This window comes from Typopeltis vanoorti, chromosome 19 (assembly GCF_054136105.1).
Source record: "Typopeltis vanoorti isolate ZY-2024b chromosome 19, IOZ_Tvanoo_1.0, whole genome shotgun sequence".
NCBI classification, from domain to species: Eukaryota; Metazoa; Arthropoda; class Arachnida; order Uropygi; family Thelyphonidae; genus Typopeltis; species Typopeltis vanoorti.
This window is the reverse complement of record NC_143567.1, coordinates 54,357,077-54,380,193: the sequence shown is the minus strand read 5'-3', so window position 1 is coordinate 54,380,193 and position 23,117 is coordinate 54,357,077. Positions and strand designations below refer to the sequence as shown.

The following is a 23,117-nucleotide window of genomic DNA, read 5'->3' as shown; positions in this document are numbered from 1 at the left end:
AAAGTTTTCTAAACACTGCCTTCATGCCTCCTACTTCAGTATTTATCCCATTCAGACCACATTGTAGGTTAAAATTAATATCTCGCCATTTGAAGTAGAATATGTGCCAATATAGCTAGGAAGATCTAAATAGCTTCCTGAATGATTGCATAAAATCAATTCTCTATTTGTGTGTCCAGCTCATGAACGGTTATATACCTACAGCTCATTAGTACAGAAGACAAGGTAAGGATTTTTAATTATTTTTTTTTATTCTTTATTTTTTTCATAATCTGCAAACCCAGCTCTAGAGACCAACCACGGAACTTTTAAAGCCACTTCAGACCTCCAATAAGCAGGACAGTGGTTTCATACTACGTGATGGGGAGAAGCCATGGCCATATTTTTTTTGGAAGCCTGAAGTTTGAAAAGTTCCATCGTTGGTCTCTCATACCAGACAAATGCTGCTATATGGTGGTCCCTAACTATGTGTTATTGTCTTAAAATTGTAAGTTTTACTGCCGATTTTCTTGAAATGCGAGTTAAAAGTCCGAGTTTCGGGGAGGGAAAAACTGTACTTGCCTGTTCCAAAGATTGAATAACTCGGATTTTTTTTTTTTTTTTTGAAGGTTTGGTTCAAGTAGGATGCTCACATCGAGCCGGATCTTTTTATTTGGATAATGAGCTTTGTTGGCGCTGTTTTCAGAAGGAGGTGATGATCCAGAAGTAGTAATAGTCTTTAGGTCATCTAGCAATTTTTCTTGTATAAATCCCCCCCCCCCCTTTTACATTGTCTCAGCTATTCTATCTTCTGTTCATATTCTACTTAGGCAACTCTAGTCCCCCCCCCCCCCAAGGCATAAATCTAGGTCTACTGTTGTTTAGTGTACTCTCAACACCTTGCACTTCAAATCAATAGTGCACCGGAAAAACGATACATTATTTTCCCTTCAGCTGGAAAGATCTGGGTTACAATCCTGTCTAAGAGGTGGAAAAAATCTTTATAATGTTTTTTTTTTTTCTAATGAAGGCAAGAGCCACAGGACAAACACAATTTACAGGCAATATGGTAGCCTTATCGACTTGCTTGCTTCTGCCGTAATAGTCTAGGCCACACGAAGTTGATTTTATATTCACTAATGTTTCTTGCACGCAATTTATAGACAAGAACACTTACAGCAGGCTTGCACAACATACGGGCCGCATGCGGCCCGCAATGCCATTTATTTTGGCCCGTCTGCCTGATTGAATTATTTAATCATACGGGAGAATATTTTTTAATCATACGGGATTAGACGATTTTTTCCTAGCGGTGAATTAAATTTTTACTAAGACTCAGCATGTTTACGTTCATGCGATTAACGTCACAATCATGTTTCTTTCAACTCAACAATAAATTGCATTTGGAGTTATTCCCACTGTCGTATTTAATAACAAATTATTACAATCGCTCCGAGGTTTTGTTAGCGCTACTGTCGCTGCGAGGAAATTCAAAATACATCTCCGTGATAACAACTTGATGTTTACGAACGAGAACGAATCGTATTACACAAAGTTGGCCGTGTAGTGGTTGGTTATAGATGGAGCAATACATTACGTAACCTGCATTATTGTGAGTTTTTCATCATTAGTTTTTTGTAATTAATATTGTCAATCTCGACACAATGAGCTTAAGTAAAAAGCGTAACATAGATTTGAAACATCGAGCATTTAACCCTGAGTGGACAAACAAATATTTTTTTTACGTTGTTTAAGGACAAAATAGTGTGCATTGTTTGCCGAGAATCTGTCGCTATACCGAAAGAGTACAATCTGAGACGTCATTTTGAATCGAAACATCCTAACCTTGGCAAGTTGGATGCAAGTGAAAAGCAAATAAAAGCAGCAAAGTTATTGAAAGTCCTTAGCAGTGAGCAACAAGCCTTTAAAAAAGTGACATCTGCAAATGAAGTTGCCACAAAGTTAAGCTTAAAAATATCACAAGAAATAATTTGTGATGGCAAATCATTTACTGAGGGAGAGTTGTTAAAAAAGTGTCTGATGATTGCCATTTCCGAATTGTGTCCTGATAAGAAAAATAATTTTCAAAATATCAGTTTGTCCCGTATGACTGTTCAGCACAGGGTGGCTGATATTGCCGAGGATCTTAAAGATAACCTGCAAAAATCGGCTAGTGAATTCGTCTATTATTCGCTTGCTATGGATGAAAGTACTGACGTGAAAGATACTGCACAGCTTTTAATATATGTAAGAGAGGTTAAGAAGACTTTTCAGGTGACAGAGGAGCTTGCTGGTTTGTGTTCAATGAAAGGAGGAGCAACAGGAAAGGAGATCGCAGAAAATGTAAAGATGTGTGTAACCGTAAAACTATCCTTAAATTTCAAGAATTTAGTAGCAGTTTGCACTGACGGTGCCGCATCTATGTGTGGAAAAAATGTTGGTGCTGTAACATTTATTGAACAGCATGCAGGTAAACCATTGACTGCCTAATTAGGCAGTGAAAATTTTCACTGCTTAATTCACCAGCAGGTATTATGTTGAAAGGTTTGCAGTTTGATCATGCGATTAGAGTAGTATTTGCTCTGGTCAACTATATTCGAGTTCGGGGTTTGAAACACAGAATGTTTCAGGCGTTTCTAAAAGAAAACGATGCCGAGTACAAGGATCTACCATACCATACTGATGTACGTTGGTTGAGAGGCGGTAAAGTTTTGTCACGCTTTGTCGCTCTAAAAAATGAACTACCGTAGTTGAATTTTTGGAATCTCAAGAAGATATGGAAAAATTCCCAGAAACAATGGATGAAGAATGGAATCAAGATTTATTTTTCTTGTGTGACATTTTGGGTCACTCGAATGGCCTTAACTTACAGCTTCAAGGAAAAAATAAGTTTGTTTTTCAGTTAATGTCTCTTATAAAGGCATTCAAAATGAAATTAAGTTTGTTTGAAAATCAACTTGCTAAGGGGGACATGTCACATTTCTTAACTTGTTAACAGAATATTCCATCAGAATATAATTCAATGGTGGATGGAAAATATAAGAAGCACATATCACTTCTAAGTGAGGAGTTTCAGAAAAGAATGCCATTAAGTAATGAAGACGAAGTCCGCATAAAAGTGATTGAGGATCCATTTTCTGTCGAAGCGGGAAATCTAACTGTCGAACTCCAGATGGAAGTTATTGATCTCCAGTGTTCTGAAAACTATCGGGTCAAGCATAGGGAGAGTACTTTAAAGAGTTTTATTCTATTCTGGATCAGGATAAATTTAAAAGTTTGTTGGATACTGCCCACCAGGTATTTTGTATGTTTGGGAGCACATATACTTGTGAACAAACATTTTCGGTCATGAACTTGAACAAAACCAAACAGCGTTCATCTTTAAGTGATATCAATTTAGAGGCCATATTAAGAGCGGCCACTTCAAACATGACACCAGACTTTGATAAAATAGTGGCAACAAAGAAATGCAATGTGTCACATTGTGACATTCTGAATGTCACAATGTGCAATTCAGTGACTGATATTTCACTGAGAATAAGTGTGATATTCTCAGTGAAATTATGAGTAAAATTTGTGCTTATGTTTAAGTGGTTTTTATTGAGAAATTTTGCAGCTATATCTGTTTGTAAATAATTTTGATTGTAATTTTAATTGTAACTCTAAAAAATTTAAATATGCATATTAATTAGTATTTACTGTAGACCTACTAACAAATTTACTTAAGTTTAGCTGCAGTAGACTAGTCTGAGATTCTAGGTCTGAAGTGATCTGGCCCTTGGTTAGGTGGTCCAAGTTGGGTTTGTCCCTCAAAGACAATCAAGTTGTGCAGGCCTAACTTAGAGGCATAGGTAACCGCCTTATCCTCGTATTATGGTTGGGAAGTCCAAGAATACTTGGAAGGCTGTCGGCGCTTAAGTGCCATTTGCGGGAAGAGAAAAGCTTTGCCATCATGAGACCAGTTAACTCCGTTATTTCTTGGGCTTCAACTTTCCAAAGACCGTTCATTCCGGGTCTACCATGCATCTGTCTAAGGGTCTACCGCATCCTCTTTTTAAAGGAATTTTACCCTCTACTGTTTTGAGAAGTACTTCTTCCATTCTTAGGTATCTGAAGTATTTCAACTTTTTTTTTTTTTTTTTCTGGCTGGCAGAGTGGTTAGCGTGTCCGCTCTCCAGTCAAGAGGCTGCGGGTTCGGATCCCGCCGTAGGCATGGATGTTTGTGATTGTCTGTAGAAATACCAGGGGTGGTATTGGTCGGCGGTAGATGGCGTTGGTGTAGTTGCGGTCAGTTGGTGAGTTGTAGAGTGAATGTCCTTCCTCGATGAGTCTTTGGACTCCCTGGAGGTGACAAATAATAATAATAAGTATTTCAACTTTCTTCTGTCACCGCACTTAAGCAATCTTAAAATTCTACCAATCCTTCTCAGAAACCACCCATTTGTCCGCTTTTCAGTTTAACCCAGATAGACTGACACTGTTGGTAAATAATAATGGTTATTCTTTCAATGTGCCAAAGTGAAGAGTTACATAATTTGAAGGGAAAAGGTTTCAATCTGTGTATTACATTGGCGGCTCGTCCATTAGGGCTGCAGCCTCTCCAGTATAAAATGAAACCCCTGTTTTATTATCGCCGTTCTTAAATTTTTATATATTTATCTAAAAACTGTTATTTTCTTGTTTATAACACAAAAGTGCTCGACACTATTTAAATAATTCATTTTGTAGCAATAGTCAATATGCTGCAGGCTAAGATTAGTATCAGTACTAGCTAGTACACTCACGCTGGCGTATACTCTGGAAGCAGACCGCACCAAACCGTTACCTAGTTGGAATAACGTAGTGTGTGTGTGTGGGGGGGGTTACGCGTGATTTACGTGCAGTTTGGGCTGGTAGCATTGCAGCCGAAGATACGTTGCTACTACAAGCGCACAAACAACACAAATTAACATCGTTGTCGTAGGTGAATATTGTGCATTTACTGGCATTTAATTTATATCTTTGTAGAATGAACGAAGAGAAGAATTCTGTTAAATATTTGCAAAATATAACATATACAAAAGTACAAGAGCTCTAGGGTACTCCAGTATTTGTGGGAAATGGGAAGAAAGAAAGCCATCCACTATGACATGCAGTAAGGAACAAGAGAAAAAAAAATATTATTATTATTATTTTCAAATTACCATCATATGGTAATTTGACTGATCAAATGCTCTTTGAAATATCTAAAGCAACTATGTGCGTCTCACCAAACCTTTCCATATCTTAAGTCCATAGGCCACTGATTAACTATTGGGCTTCTTGATAGGGAAGGAGATGACTGATGAATTTCTCCATTATTTTTAATAGAACTGATGTGAAAACAATGGGATGATAGTTGGATGGCCCTTTTATCTCCTTTCTTTGGTTTGAGTTAGGCTTGTTTCAATGCTGAAGGGCAGATGAGTATGAAATGTAAGGATGATACAGGGTTTTGAAGCACAAGTTTTAAGCATGCAGAAGACCTACTAATTATATATTGGGTTTTATCCTTTATCCAAGTCCAAGCAAACAAAGTTTGCACCTGAAGTACTTTCAGGAATGGGGCAACTCATGGTAAAGGTGGTATAATTTCTTATCACTTTCTTTAGTATCTCCTATAATGCAAAGCACATCTCCTTGCAGACATGTATAAAACTATGTAAGGGAAGGGCCACTAGCCAGTTTCGACCTTTATTGAGGTACTGTTTAAGTAAAGACCTTTCTAAAAATTAGGGCAATCCCCACAGACCACTCCCTACGAGTGACTGAAGGATCGTCCAACTCAGCCTTGTTCCACTCATTGACAGGCTCACCCTGTCACCAAGAACTTCTCAGCGTTGGCTCTACCCAGTGGCAGACTCACCCCACCACCAGACAGAGCCATAATCTCAGTGGTGGCCCTACTCAGAGACAGTCAAAAACCTACCCCCAAACAGAGCCTCTCATACCTCAAGGAAAGGGACCACTTCTGTGCAAAAGCACATTGGTGGGAGCCAGCCCCACAGGCAATGATACCAAGGTGGAAGTAATGGAGAAGTCATATTTACCTATATGAATTGCCAAAGGGTGTCACACCCTATTTTTAAAATTCTCTAGATTAGAGATAAGCTTATGGAAGTTTTTTCACTTGGCTATGCTACTAATTATATATTGGGTTTTTTCCTTTATCCAAGTGTAAGCAAACAAAGTTTGCACCTGAAGTACTTTCAGGACTGGGGCAGCTCGTGGTAAAGGTGGTATAAGTTTCGTCAGGTGCAAACTTTGTTTTCTTACACTTGGATAAAGGAAAAAACCCAATATATAATTAGTTGCATAGCCAAGTGAAAATCTTCCATAAACTTATCTCTAAACCAGAGAATTTTAAAAAATAGGGTGTGACATGCTTTGGCAACTCGTATAGGTAAATATGACTTCTCTATTACTTCCACCTTAGTATCACCACCTCTGGGTCTGGCTCCCACTGAAGAGACCTCTAAGGGTCGAAACCAGTTGGAAGCAACAGCCAAACCTTCATTGGCAACAACCAATGAAGGTTTGGCTATTGCTCTTACCCAAGTAGAGGGGTAATGGATGGCAAGGCTGTAGCTCATGAAGTTAACTGAGGCATGGCTGTTATCCCTCAGATTAAATATGAGTGGTTCTGCTTGGTGGTGAGGTGAGCCTGCCACTGGGTGGAGCCAAATGCTGAGAGTTCTCAGTGACATAGTGAGCCTATTACTGAGGGGAACAATGCTGAGTTTTTGATCCTTTGGGTCACTGATTGTTGGGTGATCTGGGGGTACTCACAAGTTTTTGAAGAGATAACCCCGCACTTAATACAGGGAAACCGGTCTGGGTTATGGCTCTTCCCTTGATGCATAGCATTATACATGTCTGCAAGGAGATGTGCTTTGCATTATGGGAGATACTAAGGCAAGTGATGAGAATTTATACCACCTTTACCACGAGTTGTCCCAGTCCTGAAAGTACTTCAGGCACGAACTTTGTTTGCTTACACTTGGATTAAAGGATCAAACCCAATATGTAATTACTAGGATAGCCAAGTGAAAAAACTTCCATAAATGCAGAAGACCTGTTAGTATTCAGGATTCTTCTAATGACTTTCTGATGAAAGATATTAGAAGGGGCAAGCAGGGAGAAATTCATGGTAAAGTGTGTATGGAGGATATGTTGCCTTGATTGGAGGTGAAGACTGAGGTTAGCCTTGCCTTTGGGTGATATTACAGTGATATCATCTGTATGTGAGAGTGTGATGGTTTGCACATGTATGAGTGAATGTATCTGCCAGTAAAGGTTTGCTTCTGATAAACTGAAAATTCAATATGACCTGTGAAATTACGAATTATTACAGTATCCAAAAAGGATAGTTGGTTATTAGATTCCTGTTCAATACTGAACTTGATACAGAAGTACAAGGAGTTTATTTTCTCTCTGAACTGAAGTAATCCTGATGCAGTATGGATGAGATTGCAAATATATCATCAATAAAATGTAACCATATACAAGTCTCAGGGAATATAATGTCAAAGAGTTCTTTTTCTAGATGCTCCATGAAATAATCAGCTAAAGATGGTGAGATAGATTGCCATTTTATCTATTTGTTTGAACAACTTATTATGCCATGTAAAATAGCCTGCTTTGATGGTAAATTTAAATAGGTTGACAATGTCTTCTGAAGTCTCTTGTAATGGATGTTGGTGAACAGGGAGACTACATCAAAAGAAACCATAATCTAGTTATTAGACAAATGTAGATCTTTTATTTTTTCTTCAAAGTGAAGACTTTTTGATATGAGAGCTGGTATGGCCAGTGAGGTTCTGAAGATGATTATTGCAATGGGGGAGGGGGGGGGAACCACCTCTTTGACATTATATTCCCTTCGTACATGGTTACATTTTTTTGATGATATCTCACACTAAGTCAGAATTACTTCAATTCCTAGAGAAAATAAACTCCTTGTACTCTCATATCAAGTTAATATGAATCCAATAACCAATTACCCTTTTTGGATACCATAACAATTCATAATCCCACAGGTCATATTGAATTTTCAGTTTATCGGAAGCCAACCTTTACTACCAGATACATTTACTCATCACAAAAAACATGGGTATATCAAGAGTCTTGTACATAGAACTCATGATCTGCTCTTCTGATTCCCTTTTGTTAGGTGAAACTGAATAAAACTAAAAGCAATCTGATATGTAATGGATATAACAAAAATACCATTCAAACAAATTATTGATAGAGGCAAGTCTGGACTCCTTGGAGACATCATGTAATAATAATAATTATTATTATCATCCTTCTACCAGACTATAATTCAGTGTGAAACGAATTTCAAAACCCTACCCTAAAGGAACCTCGGAAAAAATAGTAAGAATTTTTTGTAAACTCAATCTATGTGCCTCCTTCAAACCAGCTTGGAAATGGTCTTCTGACCACCTCTTTTCTTACCAGGTGTCTATCAAGTACCCTGCTCATGTCATCTTTCCTATTTTGGACAGACTGGCCATTCTACCTTGAACAGAATTGAAGAAGAACAGGATTATATTACATTTTTGGAATCTAAACAATTCTGGCCTTGTTTCTCATGCTGTTGACACTATGCACAGAGTTCTTTGGAACGAAATAAAACTTCTTCACTCCAGCAAGTTTAAATTTGATTTTCTTTTCCTAGAAACGTGAAACACTAAGAAATCACTTGAACCTGAGTTGATCAGATTGTATGCCAATATCCAAGTTTTGGGAAGCGATCACTATTAATTGTTCATATGTTATTATTATTTTTTTTTTATCTACACAAATTACTGCGTTGTTCCTCTGTACTCTAATAGTGTAATATCGTATACTTCAGCTGTGACTGAGACACAAGCTAATATATATGATTTATGACTCATTGTTTTGATTCATCTTTTGAATGTAATTAATGGCCTATCTCCCTGATGATGCCCAGGTAATGTTGGATGATATATATTGGAGTTTTTGAATAAATTCTATATAATTTTTGTTACAGGCGTAAGCTGTGAAACTTACTTTAATATGTCTAGTCCATATGTTCCATTAAAATAATAATGTGTTCTTGCTTACTTTAAAGACACTTGTTTTCATTTTTCTTTTCTTTTTCTTTTTTTTTTCAGGGTAAACATAGTCCAGTACATCTAACAGGAAATGTGATAGGTTTAACTCCTGGCTTACATGCTTTTCATGTTCATGAATATGGAAATCTTACAGATGGTAAATATCAGCACTGTATCATTTATCTTCACTGTTTAGATAAACTGGATGTTATTTTCTTCACTATCTGATATAATTATAAACATAATATTACTCACTATAAAAATTATGGAGACAACTACCTATTGGAGTTAAACTTCAGATTAATATAAATCCAAATAATCACTCGATGTTTCAAACCTTCACATTGAGGTTATCATCTGAAGTATACACATATATATGAAGAAACAAGCTGCACTACCATCTACATGGTAGATGGAAGTTTTTTCACTTGGCTATGCTATCTGGTTTATCCAATATGCACTTGGTTTATCCAATATCCAAGTGTAAGCAAACAAAGTTTGTGCCTGAAGTATTTTCAGGACTAGAGCAACTCGTGGAAAAGGTGGTATAAGTTCTCATCATCTGCCTTAGTGTCCCATAATGCAAAGCACATCTCCTTGCAGACATGTATAATGCTATGCATTAAGGGAAGGATCACTACTCAGACCGGTTTCGACCTTTATTGAGGTCTCATCAGTGGGAGCCAGACCCAGAGGTGGTGATACTAAGGTGGAAGTAATTGAGAAGCCATATTTCCATATGCCAGTTGCCAAAGAGTGTCACAACTTATTATTAAAATTCTCTGGATTAGAGATAAGTTGATGGAAGTTTTTTCACTTGGCTATGCTACCAATTATATAATTGGTTTAATCCTTTATCCAAGTGTAAGAAAACAAAGTTTGCACCTGAGGTTAATCCGGAGAATTTTAATAATAAGGTCTGACACCTTTTGGCAATTGGCATATGGAAATTGACTTCTCCATTACTTCCACCTTAATATCACCACCTCTGGGTCTGGCTTCCACTGATAACACCTCAATAAAGGTTGAAACCGGTCTGGGTAGTGATCCTTCCCTTAATGCATAGTATTATACATGTCTGCAAGGCTATGTGCTTTGCATTATTATTATTATTATTATCATCTAAGACCTCCAGGGAGTCGAGGACTCTTCGAGGGAGGCTGTAAATTACCCAACCCAGCTATCATACCTACCCTTGAATTCATTCACACTAGATGCACTCACTACCCGTAAGGGCAAATTATTCCACTCACTCACTGCTCTCTGGGAGAAAAACCTAGTTCTTAACCCTTTCTTGATTGAGAACAACCTTAACTTCCATGGATGCCCTCACGTTCTCTCCCTGCCTTCCATATAACGAAAAATTTCATCAGTTGAAATGCTATAACACCCATTCAAAAGTTTATAGACCACTATTATATCACCCCTCTTTCTCCTGTTAACCAGAGTCTGCAATCCACATACTCACAATCTGTTATCATAATCTAAATCCCATAATCGATATATAATCTTTGTAACTCTTCTTTGCACCCTTTCCACAGCTTCTTTATCCTCTTGGGATCTGGGAGACCAAATCTGTGCACAGTAATCCAGGTGTGGTCTTATCAAAGCATTATAAAGAGGCAAAATTACTTCCTTATCCTTACATGTCAAGGTTCGCTTCAACATAGCAATTATTCTATGAGTTGTATTTGCAACTTTTGTTACATGACCTTTGAACTTTAAATTCTTATCCACCAATACACCAAGATTCCCTTGCCTCTTCAGTTTCTTGTAGCATAACCCGAGTAATATAATATGCTGCTGGAACTCTAATCACGCCAAAGTGCATAAGTTTACACTTATTAACATTAAACTGACAGCCAGTTTCATTTGCCCAGATTTCCAGTCTATTCAAATCATTTTGTGATTTCGGAATATCAGTAGCATCCCTGATTGCCCTGCCTATCTTCGCATCATCAGCAAACAATTGCAGATCTGATGATAGACCCTGCTTGATGTCATTAATGTATAGATTGAACAATAATGGCCCAAGGACTGACCCCTGAGGTACACTACTGGTTACCTTAAATCTGGCAGATTTACACCCACTGTATACCACTTTTTGATATCTATCGGTCAACCATCCCCTGATCCAAGTCAATAGATTATGCTTTAGTCCCATATTTTCCAGTTTACACAACAGCCTATCATGTGGTATTCTATCAAATACCTTAGAAAAATCCAACTCGGCTGTAATATTGTTATAAAATATGAGGAAATTGCTAAAACATGACCTTCCTTTAGTAAGTCCATGCTGTTCCCTGCATAGTATAAAATGCTTGTCTACCCATTTCTGTATGCGAGTTCTTACCAACTTCTCTAAAATCTTCACTACCCCACCAGAGATACTAATAGGTTGGTAGTTAGACATATCAGTTTTTGCATCACCCTGGTGCAATGGAACTATCATACATTCCTTTTATTCCTGTGGTATCATTCCTGAGCTGAGACTCAAGTTATACAAATGTGTGAAAGGCCTAGCCAATTCAGCTGAACATTCCTTCAACAAACGGGCAGATATTCCATCTGTCCCTATTGACAAATTCTTATCCAGGTTATGCAAGAGCTCTTCAATCTCATTTTCATGAACCAGTAACTCTTCATCTAACGTAACAGTAGCACCATGCTACATACACCTGGTTGATATATCTTAGCAAAGTGAGCACTCATTAACTGAACAATCTCCTTAGCTTCCGACACTCGTGTGCCATCTGCATTCAATAAAGCTATTCTTCCACATTCATTCTTTCTTTTGCTTGAGACATAATGATAAAATTCTTTTGGATTGCCTTTAGCTTGCATGGCCAATTTCTTTTCATACTCCGTTTTAGCTTTTCTCACAATACTCGTTACTTTTCTGTCCTGAGCTTTATATATTTAATAACTCTTTATTCCATCACTCTTATTCTCACGATATTCTTTCCACATCAACTTCTTCTTGTGGATCTCTAGTTTAATAAGGCTGCACATCCATTTCACTCCCAACCTATTTATTCTTTGAACACTAGGGATACATTCAGATACCGCCGCCTCATTCAAGCACTTTTTCAAAGATTTCCATGCATTGCTGACATTTTTTCCATTCAGTAACTGGGACCAAAGATAGTATTCTTCTAAGTTGATCATGGCAAGAGATACTAAGGCAAGTGATGAGAACTTATACCACCTTTGCCATGAGTTACCCTAGTCCTGAAAATACTTCAGGCACAAACTTTGTTTGCTTACACTTGGATAAAGGATTAAACCAAATATATAATTTGTAGCATAGCCAAGTGAAAAAACTTCCATCAACTGATCTCTAATCCAGAGAATTTTAATAATAAGGTGTGACACCTTTTGGCATCTGGCATATGGAAATATGACTTCTCCATTACTTCCTTCTTAATATTACGGCAGATGTGGATCTGAAATGGCAATTAGTGAATGATGTTTTCTTCAGGATTATCAGAGTGAGTGGTGCTATAAATTAGTGATTGATTGAAAATGAAAAGACTCATCTGATTACTGGTAGTGGAGCACAAGGTAAGACTTTGATTTTTGATGCAATTTAATTGCTATTGCTTCATTTAGCCTATGCTTGGTATTGGTGGCAGTCCTTTACGGCTGCGGGATTTTCTACAAAATTTCTGCTGGCAGGTCTCTAGACCTGTGGGATTTCTACTAGCGCTCACATGCAATTAAATCAATATGAGCGTGCCTGACCAAGACGTCGTCACTGATTTGCTCGATAAAGAGGTCTTATACTCATTAATAAACTCCAAAAGAAGTTCAAGCCGAAATGGCCTACCAGCATGATCAATCCCAACATCATTATCAAGTCACTTAATAAAGGGCTAGCACTCACTCTTGTTAAAAAGCTTCTCAAAAAATTTGAACGAGATTGGCCTGGCTACTTAAATTTATATTCTTCGCCCGAGGTCAATGCTGAGGAAATCGAAGACTCTCCCCAAATGGAGGAAAAACTCAATCTAGTTGTCTCTGCCTCTAATCCTTCTGATCAAGGAGAGATCCATGCTCATGAGAAATGAAAAACTCTCGCTGCTGAACTAACAAATGATGTTGCTATGGATGAGGACGCTCCCATTTCAGATTCCTCTGCTTCCTCCAATGAAAAGGTGCCACTGATTATCCTAAGGGAAAAGCAGAGATGGACAACACTAGGAACCACCATGGCTAACTTACAAATAATAAGTTATAGATTGGCTAAAAATGTAGATGAGGGCATAAAAATTCAGCCCGCTGCAGTGGCTGATTATAGAAATCTTATAAAGGAGCTGGACGCAAGAGGAACACAATATCACACATTTTCACTTGCCTCCGAAACAAATCTGAAAGTGGTCCTACAAGGAGTCTCCGAGGATACTGACATGGATGAAATAGTTACTGACCTCAACTTACAGGATCTACCTCCAATAAAGGTCACTAGAATGTTCAGATCAAATAAGACACCTATGCCTCTAGTCTTAGTAGAGATTCATAATATTTACAAAGACATATACAATCTAAAATCAATCTGTGGACTTAAAATCACCCCAGAACCATTGAGAAAGAGAGCATCTTCTGGGCAGTGCCACAGATGCCAAAAATTGGGCCATGCCCAGAAGCTACGCAAAGCCCAGTACAGATGCCTAAAATGTGGCGAGAATCACCCCACAAACACCTGCACCAAGCCAAAATCCACCCCGACTAAGTGTGCTAATTGTGGGGGTCCTCACCCTGCTAATTATAGAGGATGTATACATTACCCCAAAAACAGATGGAACGATCCAAATAATCAATCTACCTCGTCATCTAGTGCGTGAGTTCCTGAAGTTCAGGCTCCTCAGTCCTCCAAGAGTGAGAACATGACAACAGGTGCTCGCCCACCATTAACTGAGCCCCTTAAGAAAATGAATCTTCAACATCAAGCGAGAACATATGCTGATGTGGCCCACTCCAAAAAGATAATACAAACCCAGAACCTGGCTAATCCACATTCAAATCTATCAGCTATTATCACCTCTTCTCTTGCAAATATACTGCAGGATTTCAGCAACTCAAATCCATCACTAAGTGTTACAAAAAGATTCTTACAGCAAACCCAATCCATATTATCTGCACTCTCTGATGCATAGAAAAAAAAATCACCCCCAGATTCGCTTGGGATTATCGCTTGGAATGCCAATGGTATTTAAAACAAAGTGTTGCAAAACCATGCCTGCTGACAACCTAAAAATCAGAGGCATCGGATTTACAGAAACAACAGACTTGACTATAGAGGTGGAGGTACAGCCACCCTTATCAAAAATATATCAACCATCATTCAATAACCAACCCTACAACCACCAACCTCGAAATCACAGGCATTAATGTCCTCACAAACTCAATTGGAAACCTAAACATTTTTGCTGCTTACAAGCCTCCATCAAAAACATTATTGACCTCAGATCTGGATGCCATCCTTGGAGTAAAAGGACCGGTCATCGCTGCTGGAGACTTCAATGCAAAACATCCTGCCTGGAATAGTAACTCTACCAACAAAAATGGCCGAATGCTGTTTAACTACTCAAGTTCCAATTGTATAGCTGTGGCTGGTCCTTCTTACTTTTTTAAGGCAAGAAAAAGATACTTTAATACCAGGGCTCCCCAGAATAAAAAGTTACTCAACCGGTTGAATAGTGCAGTGAGAGATACACTGAAGGTCCACAGAAACAAACTATGGGAAGATAAATTAGCTTTCATTTCACCCGGTGATCAAACCGTTTGGAAACTGTTAAGAAATATCAAAAATAAAAATAAAACTCTTCCTCCTCTCAAATCGGATTTAGGCATAGTTCACTCAGATGCTGAAAAAGTTGAAACTATAGTCAAAAACTTAGAAAAGCAGTGCAATCCATCTTATGATAACCTGAACTTCAATCATATTTATAAAATCCACCGCCACGTCTGATACGTACTAAAACAGTGATACTTGTACCAGTCAACTCACACCTACTTCTCCAGCCGAAATCTACAACATCATACAAAATTTAAAAAATAAAAAAGCTCCTGGACCTGACAGCATCCCAAATAAAGTTATTAAATTGCTACCCCAAAAGGCCATTGTACATCTTACAACAATAATAAATGCCATGCTTAGATTAAAATACTTTCCCTATGCTTGGATGTTGGCAGATGTGGTCCCTATTTATAAGCCTGGTAAGGACCCACAGCTGCCACAAAGTTATCGCCCCATCAGTCTTATTTCCAATTTGGGCAAAATAAAAAAGCTCCTGGACCTGACAGCATCCCAAATAAAGTTATTAAATTGCTACCCCAAAAGGCCATTGTACATCTTACAACAATAATAAATGCCATGCTTAGATTAAAATACTTTCCCTATGCTTGGATGTTGGCAGATGTGGTCCCTATTTATAAGCCTGGTAAGGACCCACAGCTGCCACAAAGTTATCGCCCCATCAGTCTTATTTCCAATTTGGGCAAAATCGCTGAAAGAATCATCCTCTCCAAAATTCAAGTTTCTGTTAAGAAGTTAAATATACTACCTATAGAGCAGTTTGGTTTTCACAAACTCCACAGCACTACTCAACAGATCCATAGACTAGTTGAATACATTACCACCAGCTTCAACTGGCATCAATACACCAGAGCAGTCTTTCTTGACTTAGAAAAGGCCTTCGATAAATTATGGCACTTTGGACTCCTATACAAGTTGATTTTAGCCAGCATTCCACTGGATCTGATTCACCTCATTAAGTCCTTACTTTCTGGAAGACACATGCAAGTTAAACTAAATGGGGCGGTTTCTACCCAGCAGTGGATCTTGGCTGGAGTGCCTCAAGGATCCCTCCTGGCACCGATACTTTTCTTGATTTACATGGCGGACATCCCGCATAACCCAGCGTCATCTATCATTGCTCTCTATGCTGATGATACAGCAATACTGGCCAGATCTCTTAAACCACATCTTGTTTCAAAGAAACTACAAGATAACCTGCTGAAACTGGAACACTGGTTCTCCAATTGGAGACTGCAAGTAAACTGCAATTTAAGTAAACTCTCAAAAAAGCAGTGCCCTTCTGTTACCAAAAAATTCAATATCTCCCAAAGAAGACATCTTTCTATTTAACATCAGGATTCCCTGGAAAACAGAAGCCAAATATCTAGGCGTTCTGCTAGATAGAAAACTAACCTTCAGCCCGCATACAAAATCCTAATGTGCAAAGGCATCAAAAGTCATAGCACAGCTTTACCCTCTTATCAATAGGAACAGCAAACTAGATATTAAAATCAAATTGCTCCTCTATCAGTTGATGATTCGTCCCATTATCACTTATGCATCCCCACCTGGAGCCATACCTCAAGCTCAAACATCCTTAAACTGCAAAACAAATGCTTACGCATGATCTTAAATGTTCAACTTTATCGAGACACAAATATCCTTTATATCTACTCTTTCCTGCAATCTCTCACAGTAAAGTACTTCTCAAATTCGCCCTCACATCCAAATGAACTAGTTCAACAAGCAGCAAATTATGATGAATCGGAATTATGCAAATATAGACGACCTAAGGCCATCCCAGTTCCCATCCAAGATCTAGATAATTTGCCCAACTCGGGCTAAGCACGTAGCTCATAAATTTTTCCCTACACAGTAACTATCAGATAGGAGGGATTAAAAGCATTATGCTTCACCCTTATAGACAGTAGCGTTCTGCTTAGTATTACCACCTCTGGTTCTGGCTCCCACTGATGAGACCTCAATAAAGGTCAAAACCAGTCTGGGTAGTAATCTTTCCCTTAATGCATAGCATTATACATGTCTGCAATTAGATGTGCTTTGTATTATGGGATACTAAGGCAAGTGATGAGAACTTATACTACCTTTGCCACGAGTTGCCCCAGTCCTGAAAATACTTCAGGCACAAACTTTATTTCCTTACACTTGGATAAAGGATTAAACCAAATACTGTACATAATTGGTAATCTACACGGTATGCTAAAGTCACATTGATTTGGTCAACCGTTAAAACTACTGGCCTGACCCCAGATTAAAAAAAAAAAAAAAAAACCTTACTACATTAATGCTAGAGTCCTGTTGTTATTATTATCTATTTCGTTACAAAATAAATTAAGCTAGACAGCAACATGTTCACACAGAGTTACTCATATAAGTATACATATAAATTAAAACAAAACATTATGGATTGTGGCCAATAAAAGCTGAAATAATTGCTTAGTTGTCGCAAAGTCAGAATTTGCTGGAAAACTTGAACTAAATGGGCTGAATGTGTGCCATCCAAATTTCTTGAGATTTTTATGTCACTATTATTGTTAAAATTAGGATGGTTAATGCAAATTCAAAGAAGTCTCTGAAATTTTGAATTTGCATTTATACTAATAGCAGACAGGGATGCTTAAGGGTCAAAGCTGTATAACTGAGAGGAGACATCCACATAACCTTTAAAGGAATGCAGAGAATCTGACCTAATGTCCAATCCACATCTTCTCGTGGTGCACCCTTTTAGCTATCTACCTGGATATTGAGCGAACAAGGATGGGCTGGCAATTTGGGATTTAGCCGACCAAATTGTATTCTTATTGGTTTAAACTACAATATAACAGTATAAAATGATGGTACAACATGACAGGATTTCATGCTGGCTGGGACGTCGCCTGATTAAAACAAGGCCCCCCCCATTGTTTTCACCAGGGAACCAGGGCAAACAGCAAAAAAAAAAAAAAGTCACCTACTGGAACAAATCCTAAAACACACCCAATCTCAACATCACCAGAGTTCAAGATCGGTACATTCAACATATGAAACCTGAATGGCAAAGAAATGGAGCTAGCTGAGGAATTGGATAAGTACCAGATTGACATAATAGGGGTGATTGAAACTAAAAGACAAACTGGCAAGATCTTTCTGAGCAATACATACAAAATGCTATATTTAGGCAATGACAATCAAGGAAAAGGAGTAGCCAACACTAAGTATGAGGCGAATCTTCTTGAATGGCAGGTAATTTCAAGTAGAGTGATGTGGGCAAATATCAGAATGGGGAAAACTAGACAATGAGACTTATTTGTGCCTATGGTCCCACAGAAGATTCTACTAAGGTAGAAATGGAGGAATTTTTTGAGGCTTTAGAAAAACCAACTGACACAATGAAAAATGAAAAGTTGGTCCTTGTTGGGGATCTAAATAGCAGAGTAGGAAATGATTGTGAGACATACAAAAATATTTTTGGAAAATTTGGAGAAAAGAGCAAAGCTAATAATAATGGCAAATATATTTCTGGTCATGGGATTTCTGGTCAGGACATGAACTGGTTATTACTAATACAATGTTCCAAAATAAAAATGTGCACAAATTCACATGGAGAGAAGAGGCAAGGAATAAGAAAAGTCTCATTGACTATGTTATTGTTGATAGTGATGTTTTCTCACTGGTGCAGGACACCAGAGAGTACAGAGGATTTGAAATTGGAAGTGATCACCATTTTAGTCTTGTGCAGGATAAAATTAAATTTCATATTGAAAAGATGAACATGTAAGAAACTTTTAAAGCGAATAAAAGTTGAGCAGCTCTCCGGCGTGAACTGTAGGCTAAAATATACAAACATTATTGGAAAAAAAAATTAGAGTTTGAGAACAGGAACCAAACCTTGGAGATTCAGTGGTAAGCCTTGAAGAAAACATTGATTGATTCAGCCAGAGAGGCATGAGATTATCTGCAAGGATAGAAAAATCAGAACTCCATGGTGGACACAGGAAAACAAGAAAGCATATCAAAAGTTTCTGGCAAATATGTCAGCTTGTGCTCTTAGAGAATACCGAAACAAATGCAAGAAAACTAATGACTGTGTAAAAGTAGCTTAAAAAAAGTCATGGGAAGACTTTGGTAAGAACATAGAAAATAAATATCAAGAAAGTGGCAAGATATTTTGGAGGTTGTTGAAGAAGCTCAGAAATGGAGGAAAGAGTGCTGTAAAAGGAATTACAGATGATAAAGATGACATGAAAACAGGAGAAAAATATATCCTTGAAGTATGGAGTAATTACTTCGAAAAATTGCTAAATGAAACAAGCAGTGGTAGCACAGTGCTAAAAAACACTCAACAGGCATCAGTCAGAAATACATATCCATACTTGAAGTAGAAAAAGCCATCGAAAGCCTGAAGTGTGGAAAGGCAGCAGGAGTAGATGATAATCGACTAGAAATGCCTCAAGTATGGAGGTATAAAAGTCTTATAGTGGCTGCACTGCATAGTTCAGAAGGTCTGGACAGAGGGATGAATTTCAGATGACTGGAGTAGAGCTCTCATAGTACCCAATGATGAAATGGGAAATAAAACTGAATGTGAGAATTATTACAGAGGTATTTTCTCTACTGAGTGTTCCTTGTAAGATTTATGCAAGTATACTTGAGAAATGGTTGAGAAGGATTGTGGAAAAGAAGCTTTGTGAAGAACAAGCTGGATTCAGGCCAAATTCAGGCTGTCAGGATCAGATTTTCATTTTGCGGCAAATTGTTGAGAAATCATGATAATATAACAAAGATCTGTATTTAAGTTTTATAGATCTGGAAAAGGCATATGACAAGGTGCCAAGAGAAAAGCTATTCAAAGCGATGCAGCTGTATGATGTCAGTGGGGTATTATATTATAAGTATTATATCAAGCAATACTTAGTCTTTATTTGAGTTGTAAGTCAGCAGTTAGAATTGATGGAAGTACAGGAAAGTGGTTTAATGTTAAATCTGATGTCAGACAAGATGTACATTATCCCCTCTGTTATTCATTATCTATATGGATCACATTATGAAGGAAAGTGGTATTAAACCTGATATCAAAATTGGAGATGTTAACGTCAGCGCTTTGCTTTATGCAGATGATGTTATACTTCTAAATAAATCTGCTACAAGTCTGCAAGATTCCTTGGATAAATTGAATAACTGTTGTAATAGTTATGGTATGCAGGTCAGCAGTAACAAGACAAAAACAATAAAAATAGGCAGAAGCATTGAAAATATCAACTGCATTGTGAAAGAAGAACCTATAGAACAAAGTAAAACATTTCATGCACAATTTTTAGTGAAGATGGTAAATTAAATATAGAAATAGACAATAGAATCAACAAAGCTGGTATGATAGGAAGTCAACTGAATAAATTTATATGGAATAAAAGAGAAATTAGTCAAAACATTAAATTATCTGTATACAAGACATTGTTCAAACCAATTTTAACTTATACTTATGGATCTGAGAGCTGGGTTAGAAGTGAAACTCTTGACCAAAGACTAGAGACCGTAGATATCAGAGTCCTGAGAAAGATCAGGGTTGTGATGAGATGGCACCAGTGGCAATATCATATTAAAAATGAGGATATTAGGAAAGAACTTGACATTATTAGCATCAAGGAGTGTGTTAGCAGAGCTAATCTCAGGTGGTATGGTCACTTAAACAGAATGGGAGAGGAATGATTAGCAAAACATGTGTTCTCTGCCAGGTTGGCAGGAAAAAGACCCAGTGGAAGACCAAGATATAAGTGGATTGATATGGTAAAAAGTGCCTTAGAAGATAGAAATATAAGATCTGATAATATTGGAGTCTTGACAGATAACAGATTGATTTGGAGGAAAATTGTAGATAGGAAGTTAGTAATGATGTAAATTTTAATTAATGCCAGCAGCACCCAGGATTCCCAGGTAGCACCCTCCCACATACTAACTGGGCTCAGGTTTGCTTAATTTCAGTGATCAGACAAGAACTGGTGTTTTCAAACCTGAGAGCACCAGTTCTTGTCTGATCACTGAAGTTAAGCAAACCTGAGCCCAGTTAGTACGTGGGAGGGTGCCCACCTGGGAACCCTGGGTGCTGCTGGCATTAATTAATTGGCCAACCTGGCTGGCTGAGTGGTTAGCGTATCTGCTATTCAGCCAAAAGGCTGTGGATTCGAATCCTTCCTCGGGCGGCAGTAGATTGCGTTGGTGTAGTTGCGGTCAGTTGATGGAGTGAGTGGTAGAAACAGAGTTGTAGAGTGCCCTCTCTCGATGAGTCTTTGGACTCCCTGGAGGTGTCTAATAATAATGATAATAATGTAAATTTTTCATGTAGTACTATCATATCCTGTACATGTCAGGAATTTGATGATGTAGTAAGTTTTTTTTTTTTTTTTTCCACCAGTAGTTTTAATGGTTGACCAGATGATGATGATGACCTTAATGTTGAAGGTCGAAACTTTGAGTGATTATTTTGATTTATATTAAGCTGAAGTTTTACTCTAACATGGCATTTGTCTCCCTAATTTTTATAATGAATTCTGATCACTGTGAGGATACTACTCATGATTTTAATGAAACTAAATTATTATCTTGTCTTGTTTTTTGTACAGCATTTATAGTCAACTTTCACTATAGCCAACTCATAGCAACAGTTTATTATAGTGAATAGTTTGCTATAGTGAATTATTTTGCACAGCATTGTGCCTATGGGACTATTTTAGTGATCCGCACACCAACTAATGAAGACAGGGAAGGCCAAGAAAGTAGTGCTGGCAATAAATTAATAAAATTCTTTTGATGATGACTCATGAACCATCTGACATTTACTAGTTTGCACATAACAGAGCAAATTGGCTCACCTTTATTTAATACACCATCTGCATGATTTGTTGTTATATGCATATTTCTGTACTTTCCTATTTATATTTGAATAAGTTGTAATGAACATGGTGACCTTGTTATGATTTTTTTTTTTGCTCTAGTGAGATTTGGCTGTACTTCTAAGGGAAAATAAAAGTCGCGTTGCACAACCGATACTAATTTTAAAATTGAATTTTAAACTGATACAATAGTGATCCTCAGCCAGGAGTGCTGCTACAAGCATTTTAAACAGAAGGATCAGGGACATAGTGTTGCTTTTCAAAACCTTAATAATGTGGCAGTGATGTGCAAAGTGACAATGATGTTCAGATTTTTGGTTAGGTAACTTATGGAATTTGCCTTGAAGCACGACATGGTAATTTGTAACACACAATTCCAGCAAAAAGACTGCAGGAGCAGACATGGCAGTCACCAGATGGAAGAACTAAGAACATATTAGACGATACTCAAGCAAGAGATGTGCCACATCAGTTCAGCACCATCACATTTCAAGGAACAGATGGAATCAGATCACAGCTTAGTGATTGCCAATATCAAGTTGAAACTCAAGCAACATGTGAAGACATAAGTGTAGAGTCAGATAGATATAAGTACCCTGAGTGAGGAAATTACAGGAAAAGCATATAGGAAAGTGCTCAAGGAAGAATTGCATCCATTACAGAAAAGGAACTGGAGAATAGAAACAACAAAGTGGTGTCTAATCAAAAAAAAAGCATTTAAATGGTTCCAGAGAAGAAAAAGCCAAAGAAAACGTGGATCTCACAGGATACATTCAAGATAATTAAAGGGGAAAAAAGAGCATTGAAGGTTAGAAGAGAGAGAGAGAGAGATCTCTGTGGAAATGGAAGAATAGTATAAAGAAAAATGCAATGAAGTGAAGAAGGCAGTTAGGAGAGACAAAATCTAAATGGCTAGAGGAACAGTGTGAGGATATCAATAAATACTATGGTGAATACAGAACAAGAGAAATATATAAGATGATCAGAAATGTAACCAAGAAATGGAGTCTAAAGCAGAGAACTATAAAAAATTAAAACGGTGAAATCTTGATAAACACGGAAGAAATAGGAGAGAGAGAGATGGAAAAGATACTTCTCAGAGTTATATAAGACACAGGGAGATGTTGAGGTCTAAAAGAAGCTAACTGATGAATTGAGGGAAATATCACCATCAAGCAGAGGGAGAAAGAAATATACCAAGAGATGAGGTTGTAAAGGCAGTAAAACATCTGAAAATACATAAAAGCGCTGGGAATGATGAGATCATTGGAGAGTTGTTGAAACATTGTGGCAAGGTGATAATAGACGAACTGTATCAGTTGTGTAACATGGCATGGGAGGAAGGCGAAA

At 37.7% G+C, this 23,117-nt stretch overlaps 1 protein-coding gene across 1 annotated transcript in view; it reads left to right on the top strand.

Moving 5' to 3' along the window:
- The window catches only part of LOC150096131 (superoxide dismutase [Cu-Zn]-like), a 48,570-nt gene that overhangs the window by 3,973 nt on the left and 21,480 nt on the right, over window positions 1–23,117 (top strand). The window contains exon 2 of the mRNA XM_090409284.1: window positions 9,141–9,237. Coding sequence (XP_090265410.1) covers window positions 9,141–9,237 — 97 coding nt within the window. The remainder of the gene's footprint in view (window positions 1–9,140; window positions 9,238–23,117) is intronic.